Source organism: Bombyx mori, chromosome 12, assembly GCF_030269925.1.
Source record: "Bombyx mori chromosome 12, ASM3026992v2".
In the NCBI taxonomy this organism is placed as follows: domain Eukaryota; kingdom Metazoa; phylum Arthropoda; class Insecta; order Lepidoptera; family Bombycidae; genus Bombyx; species Bombyx mori.
Window position 1 is genome coordinate 17,250,682 of NC_085118.1, and position 13,622 is coordinate 17,264,303.

At 47.8% G+C, this 13,622-nt stretch overlaps 1 protein-coding gene across 3 annotated transcripts in view; it reads left to right on the plus strand.

Annotated features, from left to right (window-relative positions):
- Nucleotides 1-13,348, plus strand: part of LOC110385321 (lysosomal-trafficking regulator) — a 67,166-nt gene extending 53,818 nt beyond the window's left edge. For 2 of the 3 annotated variants that reach the window (XM_062671584.1, XM_062671585.1), the window contains 16 exons: nt 3,300-3,480; nt 3,553-3,723; nt 3,824-4,020; nt 6,327-6,562; nt 6,909-7,099; nt 7,195-7,338; nt 7,512-7,875; nt 8,002-8,263; nt 8,822-8,969; nt 9,047-9,187; nt 9,466-9,680; nt 9,813-10,161; nt 10,329-10,447; nt 10,631-11,192; nt 11,470-11,647; nt 11,762-13,348. In XM_062671584.1, coding sequence (XP_062527568.1) covers nt 3,300-3,480; nt 3,553-3,723; nt 3,824-4,020; nt 6,327-6,562; nt 6,909-7,099; nt 7,195-7,338; nt 7,512-7,875; nt 8,002-8,263; nt 8,822-8,969; nt 9,047-9,187; nt 9,466-9,680; nt 9,813-10,161; nt 10,329-10,447; nt 10,631-11,192; nt 11,470-11,647; nt 11,762-11,888 — 3,585 coding nt within the window. In that variant the 3' untranslated portion in view covers nt 11,889-13,348. The remainder of the gene's footprint in view (nt 1-3,299; nt 3,481-3,552; nt 3,724-3,823; nt 4,021-6,326; nt 6,563-6,908; nt 7,100-7,194; nt 7,339-7,511; nt 7,876-8,001; nt 8,264-8,821; nt 8,970-9,046; nt 9,188-9,465; nt 9,681-9,812; nt 10,162-10,328; nt 10,448-10,630; nt 11,193-11,469; nt 11,648-11,761) is intronic. The other variant, XM_038014278.2, reaches the window with a different exon arrangement.
- The last annotated feature ends 274 nt before the right edge of the window (nt 13,349-13,622 follow it).

The following is a 13,622-nucleotide window of genomic DNA, read 5'->3' on the forward strand; positions in this document are numbered from 1 at the left end:
GAGTAAACAGTTGACCACGAAGATCCCCTCCAAAGCTGTAACTGTCACACATTGGCCACATCTAGAAGGACTTAACCTGGCAGATCCAGAATACTTCCAACCAGGTTCTATAGACTTACTTCTTGGTGTTAAAGAGTATGCACAGATTGTGCAACCAACACTTATTAAGGGCCCTCCAGGTTCTCCATGTGCCCAAGAAACCAACCTGGGGTGGATCCTCTTCGGAGAAATCGATAATAACCGTGAAAATGAATCATTTCTGGTCCTTCATCATCAAGTCCATATAGATCATATGTTGAAATCCCTCTGGGAAATTGACAATGATAAAAAGAGAATATTAACAAAGGAAGAAAAGCTATGTGAAACAATATATGAAAGCACACATACTAGAAATAGTGAAGGAAGATATCTAGTAAGGCTGCCATTTAATACAAAGAATCCAATTTCGACTGAAGGAAATACGAAGAAATAGCTAGAAAGAGGCTACTTCATCTAGAAAGAAGATTTAAGAAAGAAATTAAACTGAAAGAAGATTATACAAAAGTCATGCAAGAATACATAAAAGCTAACTACATGGAAGAAATACCTAAAAATGAAATAAATGAGAGAAAATCAGTATACTTACCTCATCACGCCGTGGTACACGCAGACAGAGAAACTTCTAAGACACGCGTAGTATTTGATGCTTCAGCGAAGGGCTCTAACTGCATTTCCTTAAACGATGAATTGCTTGTAGGTCCGCAACTGCAAGAGGACTTAAGGAACATACTTATGAGATCGAGATTACATCGTGTTTGCTATGCAAGTGATATACAAAAGATGTACCTGCAAATATTACTTTATGAAGAAGACGCCGATCGATATCAACGCCTTTTGTGGAGAGAGAATGATTCAGACCCGATTAAAGAATATCGTATGCTTCGTGTTACATTTGGCACAGCGGCGGCCCCTCACCTGGCTGTAAGAACGCTTCACCAGGTGGCGGACGATGAGGGTCGAAATCATCCAATGGCTGTTCGAATTATTAAAGAAGATTTTTACATGGACGATCTAATGTCGAGGGAGAGCAGTGCTCCTGAAGCCATAAAGAGAGCACAAGAAGTAGATAATATTCTACAGAAAGTTGGATTTGTATTATCAAAATGGTCATCCAATTCTGCTGAATTTTTGAAATCTATAGAACCAAACAAACGTACATCTCGAGCACAGTTGGATTTTAAATTGGATGGAAAAGTACAAGCCCTAAGTTTGATATGGAACCTGGGCACGGATCAATTTCAATACAAGGTTACCTTACCAGCAAGGTCAAGCAGTATTACAAAGAGAGGCATACTATCTGATATTCAAAGATTTTTTGACCCACTGGGATGGATCGCCCCTAGCTTAATTTTGACTAAGTTACTCATACAAAGGCTATGGCTAGAACCGATTGGCTGGGATGACGAGATTAACCAATCGCTGTTACACGATTGGCTGACATTAAGAGAAGACTTTGAACATGTAAAAGAGATAGGTATTCCAAGATGGCTAAACACAGTAAGCACACAGATGGAAAACATCGAGGTTCATGGTTTCAGTGATGCTTCCATGAAAGCCTATGCCGCGGTGGCTTACATTCGTGTTAAGAGGAAAGATGGTTCAGTATTCACCAATCTATTAGCTGCCCGTACTAGAGTGGCACCACTCCGTACCGTGTCTCTACCACGCCTGGAGTTATGTGGGGCGTTGTTATTAGCAAAGTTACTTAAGCAAATAGAAAATGCAATGCGTATACCTACTTCTAACATCTATGCATGGACAGACTCATCAATTGTTCTTGCATGGCTATCTGGTGATCCTCATAGATGGAAGACATTCGTGGCGAATCGGGTCGTAGAAATTGTAGAAAATGTAAACACACACCGATGGTTCCATGTAGCTTCGGAAGAGAATCCTGCAGACATCGGGTCGCGGGGCATGCTGCTGGCGGACTTGAAACAGAAAGAGTTGTGGTGGACAGGGCCCAAGTGGTTATGCAAAAAAGAAATAATATACAGTAAGCCAGGAATAACAGAAACAGAATTGGAAATGAAACCAATAAAATTAAATACTTACCACAATGCAGAAGAACTAAAACTTTTAACCGCTCAGTTTGAAGATTTTGATACGTTACCAGAATTATTAAAAACTATTATTTACTGTAAAAGATTTCTAAGATACAAAAGTAATTTAAGTACGAGCAAGGAAATAACTACACAAGAATTTGAAGAGGCGCTTATCACATGCATTAAGTTAGTACAACAAGAATTCAAAGAAGAAATAGATCGGCTCAGAGATAAGAAACAAGTTAGAAGAAAAAGTAAATTACGATCGCTAAACCCATACCTGGATGAGAATCATATCCTCAGGGTGAGCGGTCGCCTTAAACATACTAACTTACCTGATGACCGAAAACACCCAATTATTCTTGGAAATATGAACACCCTAGTAGTACACTTGATCGTTGCTGACGCCCATATCAAGACACTACATGGAGGAATTAAGTTAATGCTATGTTATCTCAGAACAAAATATTGGATCCTAAGGGCAAAAAGATCAATAACAAAATTATGTCGTTTGCCGGTGGATTCCACTCAGTGAAATGTCATCTTGTAATTTTGTCAAGATTCTCTACCAATGTCACTGTAGCAATATTATACTAAGTCGCAAGTTAAGCATATTGTATTATGATGTCTAGTATTAAAGCAACCTTTATTTCGTTTTGTAGAATATTGTTTTGAAGTCACCTTGACGTTGTAATTAGTGCAATAGATTTAGAAAGAACTTAGTAGTCCTTTGGTGGGCGGTATGTTGTTACTAACCTTATACTCTTTGCTAATTACGATATTTTTACTTGTCAAGATTTAAGTCAGTCGCACAATAAATGTCGTTGCAACCTCACACAGTTTTTCTTTACGGATAGTACGCAAACCAAAGTGAACCTTAATTACATCAATCACTTAGTAAATAAATTGTTATAACGTACGTGAGTGACGTGCGCTTGACGCAAAGCAACAAGTGTCAACACTTTCCGTGTATACACAGTGTCGGTGACGTCACACACAGTCTCGCTGCGATCTAATTTCATTTAATTCGTCCCCACTGAGAAGTTTCAAACTAAGCAACGTAATTTCATCTCGTTTCAATCATTTTTCATACAATATAGAATATGAGAGAAAATATAAGACTTGGCTTGAGGGTCTCGTTACATGCCATAAATAAGCAAGTGTTGACTGGACCGCTGTGCACGTGCGAGTGTCATGCACCGCCCTCTGTTGCAGCCGATCATAGATATGCACCACCTGCTGAGGTTCGCCGAGGGCGAGGGCGGGGCGGAGGGCGCGGGGCGGCGGCGGGCGCTGCGGGACGCGCAGGTGTCGCTGTACGGCGCCCAGCTGGACCGCCTGCAGCACCTGCTGCACCAGCCGCACCACCACAAGCACGCCAACTACTTCGCTAACGGTAGGCGCGCTCCGGCCGCGGTGCTGTTAGCAGTCTATGGGCGGAGGTTACCGGTGACGGTTCATGCTTCAGTGCTGACGTCGGCGGTGTCCCTGGGCGACAGCACGTCCCGCACGGAGCTGGCAGCGCGTCACCAGGCCACCGTGCTGCGCGCCGTCAACTTCCTACTGCAGCAGACGCCGCGGGAAGCCGCGCCGCAGGAGCTGGTGCTGTTCGAGAGGTTGTTGGCTACGTTACTGCTGGGTCAGTGTAGCGACAGTTTTGTACTCAGCGTTTTTCATTCTTTTCAAAGATTTTTCTAAATGATCATGTTCATATACCTTCTGTTGATATTGTATATCAGCGGTGAGCGAGAGCGGGCGCACGCGTCGCTGGGCGGGCGGCGCGGGGGGCGAGTGGGGGGCGGCGCTGCACGAGCTGGTGTGCTGGGCGGCGGCCCCGCTGGCGCCGGCGCGGGCGCTGCAGCCGGCCCTGCTCCGCCAGCTGTACTGCACGCCGCTGCCGCTCGTCACGCCGCCGGACCCGCACGCCATGAGGAAGGTGAGTCGCTGAACACTCGAGCGGGACGTCTAAGTTCATCTAATTAGTAGCACTGTAATATCGAACATACCAGCTTCAGCCAGGAGAGTCGCTGAATACAATATAATAAAATAATAGGTCTTACCTATGAACATGTCGTTAAAACGTGATGTATGTGTGCTGCCGGTACTATATAACATGGACATTCACATGGACTTATATTTTCAAGCTGTCATTTGTTTATTGATTAGTGTTTTGTTTCAATTACATTTGTATATTTTTCATCATTACGGATACGATAAAAATACACGTAATTATGGGATACGAGTTCCATCATCAGTCATATGGATCATCATGTTGGTTAGATCCTGGTTCGGGACTTAGGCAATGGTCTGAACGAACACTTAGCTCTAAAAAGACATGGTCACTGTTTGGTTGCCTAGAGTCGGTACAATTTATCATAGCTCCAGCTTATCAAATGACACCAGCGTTACTGCGGATATGTACTGTGAGGAACTGGACACAAGGACGGAGAATCTCCGGCCAGTATTGGACAATCGCACGTCCCCGCTGCTCCTACACAGCAACGCTCGACCTCACACGGCACAACAGACGGTCTCGAAGCTACAAGAGGATAGGATAGAGAAGAGATTGAAATTTCTGCGCCATACCCCCTACTCACCAAACTTTGCGCCAACAGACTTCTACTTTTTCCCAAGTTTGGACAACTTCTTGGTAGGGAAAACATTCAATAACCTAAAGGCTGTAGCAAAATGCCTTTGAAAAGTTTTTTGGGTTTCGGACACGACTTCTTCAAGAAGGATATTCAAATTACGACTGTGCTGGCAGAGATGCATCAATACCATGAGTACATATTTTGATTGATAGAAGTAAAATATATTTATAAAAAAATGATTAATTTTTTGTATACTATCCGCAAATTTCATACGTAAAGACCTAATAATAGGTTGGGGAAAATGTTTCTTCGCATTTTTAAGCTATTGCATAGATTTTATCGCGGGCTTTGAGCGCGGCGACCGAATTAAGAAATTCCGTATCGAAAATAACCTGACACCCCCACTCGCCTACTATGTAGCTCGCGTTCAACATTCACACGTTGCGCTTGTGTAGTGTTTGTGAATAAGCGCGTGGCGTGACGTCGCACTGCATGCGCATCATGAAAAGTCTGCCCATCTCTCGCGCGGTCTAGCTTATGAGTGTGAAGGGGACAGTTAATGTTTTGCTTTTATTAATGTTTAATATAGCGTGGTCTTGTTTTATTATTGTTTTAATATTAAATTATCATTGTCTAATTATAATTGCATAAGTTGATAAAAATGCTATGCAATAGCTTTACCGCGGCAGTTCCCAAGTGCCACACGTTTTTTTAGGAAAATTCACAACATTATTTAATATAGTTTATTTATGTTAATTTATATTTAACTAAAGTATGTAGATACCATTTTGTTCGATAACTTTTTGCCATCTTGTAGGTAGGTACATGATCCCATTGCTATAGAAATTTTGGGGCTTCTGATCAAAATACTGTGACAATCGGTTTTAGCAGTCCTCTCATGATGTTAACCTGACACTGCCTAAGGAATTCTGAAGAGACCGAAATCTGAAGGTGCAAGATCAAGACTATACGGCGGATGCATTAACACCTCCCAGCCAAGCTCTCTTAATTTTTGCTGAGTGGCTAAACTGTGTGAGGTCTAGCGTTATCATGATGAAAAACCACACCCCATCTGTTGATTAATTCCGGCCGCTTTCTCTCAACTTCTTGCTTTAATCTCATCAGTTGTTCGCAGTAGAGTTCAGAATCGATGGTCCTGCCTGGTGGTAACAGCTCATAAAATCCCACCACACACACAGCATCACCTTGTTGCGAGTTAACCCGGGTTTCGCCACAGTCTGTGAAGCCTGACCGGCCTTTGACCACGACCTTTTTCGCACGTTCTTGTCGTACGTGATCACTTTTGATCACCAGTTATCAGCTTCTTCAAAAATGGTTCGGTTCCATAAACATCGGAATTTTTTTTGCGTGGCTTGTGTTGCATTTTTACCTTTTTTGTAGTAAAAATTTAAAATGTATCGAATTTCTTCATTAGATTCACTCATCTTGACAAAACGAAAAATAAATAAAAATCACAAAATTTACCTAATCTGAATTTGGATTATTTTCTTTAAAATTTAAACTTTTAATGATACCAAAACCAGTCATATACAAATAGTATAGCCAAAGAGATTTTATTACAAGTTCATACATACTATAATGCGAAAAGACTTTTTCCCCTACCTATTATAACCAAGCAAATATCCTCCAGCTAGCCATATACATTCTGCTGATGCTAAAGCACATCCACGCGGAAGCGGAATCAAGTCCACCTGCAGTAGAATTGGCCATCACGGATTGGGCCCGGGAGTGGGCCGTCAGCATGCAGGCTGGACTGCCGGACCGCCTCCACTCTGACGGCTTGGCTCTCGAAGCGCACGCCCTGCTGCAGCAGGACGAGGAGCGGTGGGCCAAAGCCGCACAGAGAACAAAACCGGCCATAGCCAAGTTAGTAGTGCACGAATAGCAAATATTTGTATGAACAACATTAAAATTGAATAGTTTGTGAAGTACATAAGTGAAGTTCAGCAACAACCACAAGTACACATAGCCCACTGAGTTTCTCGCCGGATCTTCTCAGTGGGTCGCGTTTCCGATCCGGTGGTAGATTCTGCGAAGCACGACTCTTGCTAGGGTTCGTGTTAGCAACATCGTCAGGTTTGAGCCCCGTGAGCTCACCTACTAAAGTTAGGGTTACGCTGACATAGCCTCTCAAGGCTATCAGCTTAGGTAGGAAAAAAAAAAAAAAAAAAAAGTACACAATGTCGACATCGCTCATTATATTGCGGAACAGGGCCGTGTTCAGCAAGGAGGCGACAGCGCGTGCCGTGCAGGAGGCCGCCATGAGCACCACGCGCGCCGTCGTGGAGCAGCAGAACCACGCGCGCAAACTGTTCATGGAGCACCTGCGCCGCGCCGACACACAGCGCGCCGCCGCCGCGCGGGCCTGGCGCGCGCTGTGTCGCCAGCACGCGCACGAGCACGGTGCGCACCCCACGCCTCCCACACTAAATTAATTCATTCACAATTAGTAAAATATATAACATAAATTAGCATCATGAATTTGGTCTGGTCAATAGGTGTCTGGCACGACCCTCGCAGCTACCCGACGTCGTGGCAGCTGGACGACAAGGAGGGTCCGGGTCGGGTGAGGGTCAGGCTCAGGAGGGCACATCTGAACATCCCGCCTAAGTTCTTAAAGCCACAGTTTAGGTACAAAAACGGTAAGCGAAAGTATATTATTATATTGTATTTTACTATGTACTAAATTCCTAAATATTATTTATTTCTATAGTTAAATTTATCGACTTTATTCATATAAATAACATTAAACATTTAATTACCACAATAGAAAAAAAATCGTGTAAATAAATAATTGAGCATGTCGTTCTCACAGAGACAGCCCGCGCGCCGAGTCCGCTGGAGAGCGTGGTGGGGCCGGGCGTGCTGGGCGCGGGCGGGCTGGACGCGGGGCGCGTGCTGCACACGTGCCGCGGCCTGCACGTGTCGGCCGCGCACGAGGCGGCGGGCGAGGTGCTGCTGTCGGCCACGCACGTGCACTTCGTGGCGGACGGCGGCGGCGCGCAGGCCTGGCCGCTGGGCAGCGTGCGCGCGCTGCACACGCGGCGCTGGTGCCTGCAGGAGCGCGCGCTCGAGCTGTTCCTGGACGACGGCCACGCGCACCTGCTGGCCTTCGACGCCGAGGCCGACCGACTCGCCTTCCTCAAGGCGCTCGCCGCCTCCGCCGCGCTGCCCTGCAAGTGCGTCCCCTCTCCTTACCGACTTTATCTAAGCCTTTACTTTGATCATTGAACATTTCACAAATATTGTGCGAGTCTCACACCCGACAAGCCAGACCGGAGAGTGTAGTTGAGCGACGTGCGCAGGGTGGACGCGGACACGCTGGCGGACGCGATGGCGCAGTGGCGCAGCGGCAGCATCACCAACTGGGAGTACCTGATGCGCCTCAACGGTCTCGGCGGCCGCTCCTACAACGACCTCATGCAGTACCCGGTGCTGCCCTTCGTGCTGGCCGACTACACCTCCAAGATACTAGACCTCGACGACCCGAACACCTTCCGGGACCTGTCCAGGCCGGTGGCCGTGCAGGACAAGAAAAGGGAACACCACTACATCAACACGTATAATGTAAGTCACAAAATAAATTATATTTTCCTCAACCGAGAATCCCGTCCGTGATGTTCTTGGAAACCGTACTGCTGCAGCTCGGACTCACAGGAACGGCTCTCTTACCTCAGCTAGGCCGCACAATGTCTCTCTGTATGCAATGAAATAATACTGTGCATCACGCAGTGCGCACACTAGAGGCGCAGATCAGAAAATCCCAAAGCCCGTCCTCGAGGGCACTGAAAAGCGTGAGTTCCGGAACAGTAGTGAGCCGGGGGCGGCGTCTTACCCTCGGAACGCACCCCCGATGACTTTAAGAGTTAAAGATATACCTAATACACAACTACACCCCTACTGTATGGTTTGTACATACCTAACCAATACGTTGACACACTGTGCGTCATCAATGTGGTCTCAGGTTATTCTATTGCATTCTTGGTGCAGTGCATTTAGCAACACGCACTCGTAAACACGTTACCATCTATGCTTAACCAACATAATAAAGGTGCTCAAACAACATACTTACTCTTTGGAATTCTACAAACTTCCTCTTGAACCCTAACATCTACCCCCGCTCAGGACCTGAAGGCTGCCCGGCGCGAAGCCTGCAGCTCGCAGCTGTCCCGGCTGCCGCACCACTACGCGTCCCTGTACTCCAACTCGGGCGCCGTGCTGCACTACCTGGTGCGGCTGCCGCCCTTCACCGAGCTATTCCTCAACTACCAAGGTAGGCCGCCCCCGCCGCTCCGCCTCCACCGCTAGCGTGGTGCTGGTTGTTCACTCGACGCACGGCTGTGTCCGCAGACAACAACTTCGACATGCCGGACCGCACCTTCCACTCGCTGGCGACCACGTGGCGTCTCATCACCAAGGATTCGCCCACCGACGTCAAGGAACTCATACCTGAACTATTTTATCTACCGGAACTTTTTTACAATAACGAAGGTGAGGTTTTTAATGTTTTCAATATCTAAACATTTGGTTCAGAACGACGACAAAATGCACTCGCGTTTACTTGAAGGGTTCAAGTTAAACTGTTTCTCCCTCTGCCCTTTATTCGCCTCCGAGCGAGATGACTGCCACCGTCAGTCTGTTGTTTCTCAGAAATCCATTTGTCGTGCGTCACCTTGTCGCATGAAATTTACAAACGCGTTATCAATTTCTATTTTTTATTTATTTATATATTTGTTTTAAAATGAAATCCAAACTGTGTATGGTATTAGGACTGAATCTGGGCATACGTCAGTGCGGGGAGGGAATCGACGAGGTGGAGCTGCCCCCCTGGGCGGCGGACGCCCGGCTGTTCACGCTGCTGCACCGCCAGGCGCTGGAGGCCGCGCACGTCAGCGAGACCCTGCCGCACTGGATCGACCTGGTGTTCGGGCACAAGCAGACGGGACCGGCCGCGCTCGACGCCATCAACGTGTTCCCGGCCTGCGTAACTATCGCACTTCTCACTTCTATTCGTTCATTGATTCATTGCAAATATATCGTTTTGCGCGACACCGCTATTCAGAATGAGTTTTATTTTGGAGATTTTTCAAACGACGACTGATGATGTGACGCGCAGACTTACTACGGGTTCGACCCCGACGCGCTGGAGGACGAGGTAGACCGCAGCGCGGCCTGCGCCATGGTGCGCACGTACGGACAGGTGCCGCGCCGCCTGCTGCGCCAGCCGCACCCGCACGCCGCGCGCGAGCTGTCCCCGCCCGGCCCCGCGCCGCCCCGCGCCGCGCCGCCCGTGAGCGCGTGCGTGCGGGGCGCGCGCTGGGGGCGCTACTGCGGCTCGCCCGCGCTGCCGCCGCCCGCGCCGCTGGCCCGCCGCCTGCTGCCCGCCGCCTGCACGCTGCTGGCGCTGCCGCACGCGCGCTCCGTCGCCGTCGCCACCCGCGCCACGGCTCTCTTCGCTCTGCACAGTGAGTTCACTCGTTTCGTACAAACTAAATGTAGCCTCGCTTTGTTGTCCACCGCTCGTTCCCGACTATGACAATAGGTTTATGGCGCAGCTTAGTGAGTGAGTCACCCCACGCTGTAGTCAGTTTCAGTTTCGGTAAGGACCTAACCGCGGTGTCGTTATTTCCAGATGACTCTGGTAACCTGGGCCTGGCGCTGGCATCGTGGGGTCACTCAGACAACATCGTGCGCATCAAGCGTCGACGCGAACCCCACTTACCGTTGTTACAGTCCTACCCACTGGATCAGGTACGTATTGAACTCACAACCGACGCCCGCCGGCGACACAAGCAAGGCACGGCCGGACACGCTCGCTCAGCCCAGATGCGTCGTCGCCGTGCGCCACCACATACAATATAGTGTGTTGGTCTGTACTGTTTGACATTTAAAAGGCAAATCTAAGTCGTGTACAAGGAGCGCGGTGTGTCGCAGATAACAGCCGCGTGCAGCACCGTGGCGGGCGCGGGCGGCGCGTGCACGCTGGCGCTGGGCCACGCGTCGGGCCGCGTGCTGTGCGTGCGCGCGGAGGGCGTGCGGGCCCTGCACGCGCACCGCAGCGCCGTGCGGGCCCTGCACGCGCACCGCAGCGCCGTGCGGGCCCTGCACGCGGCGCCGCGCCAGGCGCTGCTGCTGTCGGCCGCGGCGGACGGCACCGTGCTGCTCTGGGACCTGCACACGTTAGTATCGCACGAGCCCCCGCCGCGTCCGCACCGGACCTCCGTCTGCAGATCTGAACGTAACTATTGCAGGTTGACGTACATCCGAACCCTGCCCAACCGCGACATGCTGCCGGTGACCTTGGCGACGATAAGCGAGACCCTCGGCGACGTGGCCACGGTGCACGAGCTGTCCCCCCGCAGCGCCCCGGTGGACGGCGGGGGGGCGGCCAGGAACATCCCCGAGCCCGACCACGCCGCCGACACTTATGAAAAAGACGCACCGCATAAATACAAGTCCTTGATACGGGTTCACACGTGCAACGGGCGGTTTGTTGGTAAGTGACGCGACATCGCATCGCACCCGCGCCGCACCATCAGATACCTGGCGCTATAGCCTCCCATTTACTCCTAACCTAATTGCATGAAAAAATCCCGATATTACATTTAAAGCACGACACATTTGTTCGCAATAATGTACCGGGGAAGCATAAGAGAATTGAGTTTGTATTTACTAAGTACCTGGGGGGGAGACCACGTGACACACTGTGTCTTTGGATTATATACTGAAAAAATCTCTTCATTAATAGTTGCACGTTGTATGTTTATTACTAGGTAGCGTGAAGATATCAGAGCAGGTGACGAGCATCTGCTACTCCACGGCTCCCGAGGGGGTCAGCGTGAACAGTGTGGCGGTAGGGCTGTGGGGTGGGGGGGTGCGGCTGTTCTCGTCCTGGGATCTACAGCCGGTCTGCTCCCTGCCGCCGCTTGTCGCCCAGCTACCGCTGCTCAGGTAACCTTCGCACTATTCTACTACTGCTCACAATACTGTTTGCACTATTAATCACGACATAAAATAAAATACATATATGTAATATATTTTAAAGTTGAAAGTTTTTGTTTTCAGCTTAACGTATAGCAGTGACAACAGCATTCTCTTCGGCTGCTACGGAGACGGCACGGTGGTCGCGTGGGAGAGCGCACAGGGCAAGCCCGCGCCCGTCCGCATGCACGCCGCCAGCTCGCTCGTCTGACTCTACCGTCACCACCAGGGCCGGCGCGGGGGACGCGAGGGGCGGCATGGGGGACGCGGGGGACGGTACGGGGGCCGCGCGGGAGAGCGCACAGGACCTGTCCGCACCGGTCCGCATGCTCACTCGTCTGACCCCTTCCCTGCCTCCTCTCAATGCGCCCTGTGTAGCCCAACGAGTACGGGGCGGTGGGCCCGGGGCATCGGGGCTCGCCAGTAACGAGATAAGAACGAACTAATTATTAGTGTGCCCCCCACGTGTTCGGTACAACTGGGGGCTCGTGACTAGCTGCGGTCCCTTTCTGTAAAAATATCAACAATTTTGTCTTCCAGCAAAGATACCAAATAACATTAAGACTGCATGCATATCGCCAGTTCAGTGTATTTTTATAACAATAATAAATAAAAGCAATATAATGGAGTTGTGAAGTGCGGTCCGAACTCGCTGTTTGTAAACTTTAGATGTTATGATACAATTTCTGTGATTCAATATTGTTATGATTACTTACAATTACTACAAATTGTAATAGAACCGTTCCCGGAGCCGAAATGGGGATAACTGTTACAAATTATCGCAATAATAAAACATAGTATAATAAGTGCTATTATAAACCTGGATCGATCAATTGCTATATATGCTTACTAAGCCATACTGCAGAGTATGCGGATGCTCTGTCTCGCTCGCACCTGCAGCACTGGACGCGTGCCGTCCCTCTCCCACCTATGTCAGTCGAAGTGCGCCCGACTCACTCCCACTCCCTATATACTAAGAGTGTTACTATCTGTGATCAGATCGCTGCCGGAAAATTATCATTCATATCAGTAAAAGTGTAATACTACCTATCAAAGATATGAGTATTAGCTACTGCCATTAGACAAACCCCATAAACTTACAGCTGATAAAAAACCTAATTTTTCATATATTCGGGATATCCGGGAATATTTCCGGAAGCTCATCAGTCATCAGTCACAGATAGTTGAAAGAACGTATTTAGCTTTTTTACTTGTGGCAGCTCAGGGTCATAAATAATGAATCGCTGTACTGACCTATCGCAACGTGACGTCACGCACTCCAGCTGTCGGGTTGCGCTAGTTAGATATGTTTGCGGGCCCAACAAATATGACACTATGAATATTATACATAAACGTTGTTTTCCTATTAGGTCAAACTGTGCTCGTTTCGGCGAATGATTCAAATGCAATCTGTATACATACTTGTCTATGGTTCAAGATAACATGTTGCAGCTAAAATCGACCCTCCACGGCAGTTCAACTGTAATAAATATAATTTATAAATGACTACATCGAATCAAATGATTGTAGACTATTCCAATTTTTTATCATAAGAAAAAATGTCGATATAAATTACAGAGCAATAATTTACAAATAATTTTGATGGGACCTATTTTTTTACAATATTATTATGTTTGTATAAAAGACTGCATTAAATGATATTTCTAAAAAGACCAATAAGTTTTTATTCAGAGACATTTCACAATTTTTAAGTACATTTCACTATTTGAAAACACTAATCTAACTATAAATAGGATTAATATATTGCAAGTGAAATTGAAATTCGATTTTAGGAAATCAAATTCAAAGAGAAATAATGGATCCATCAAGTCTTAAAGAACGCTCCCTGTTTACCTTATGACCATTGTCCTTATTTTTATACCCAGTCTTTTTGGCCATACGATTACCTTTCTTAAATAATATTAAAATTATAATTAAATTCACC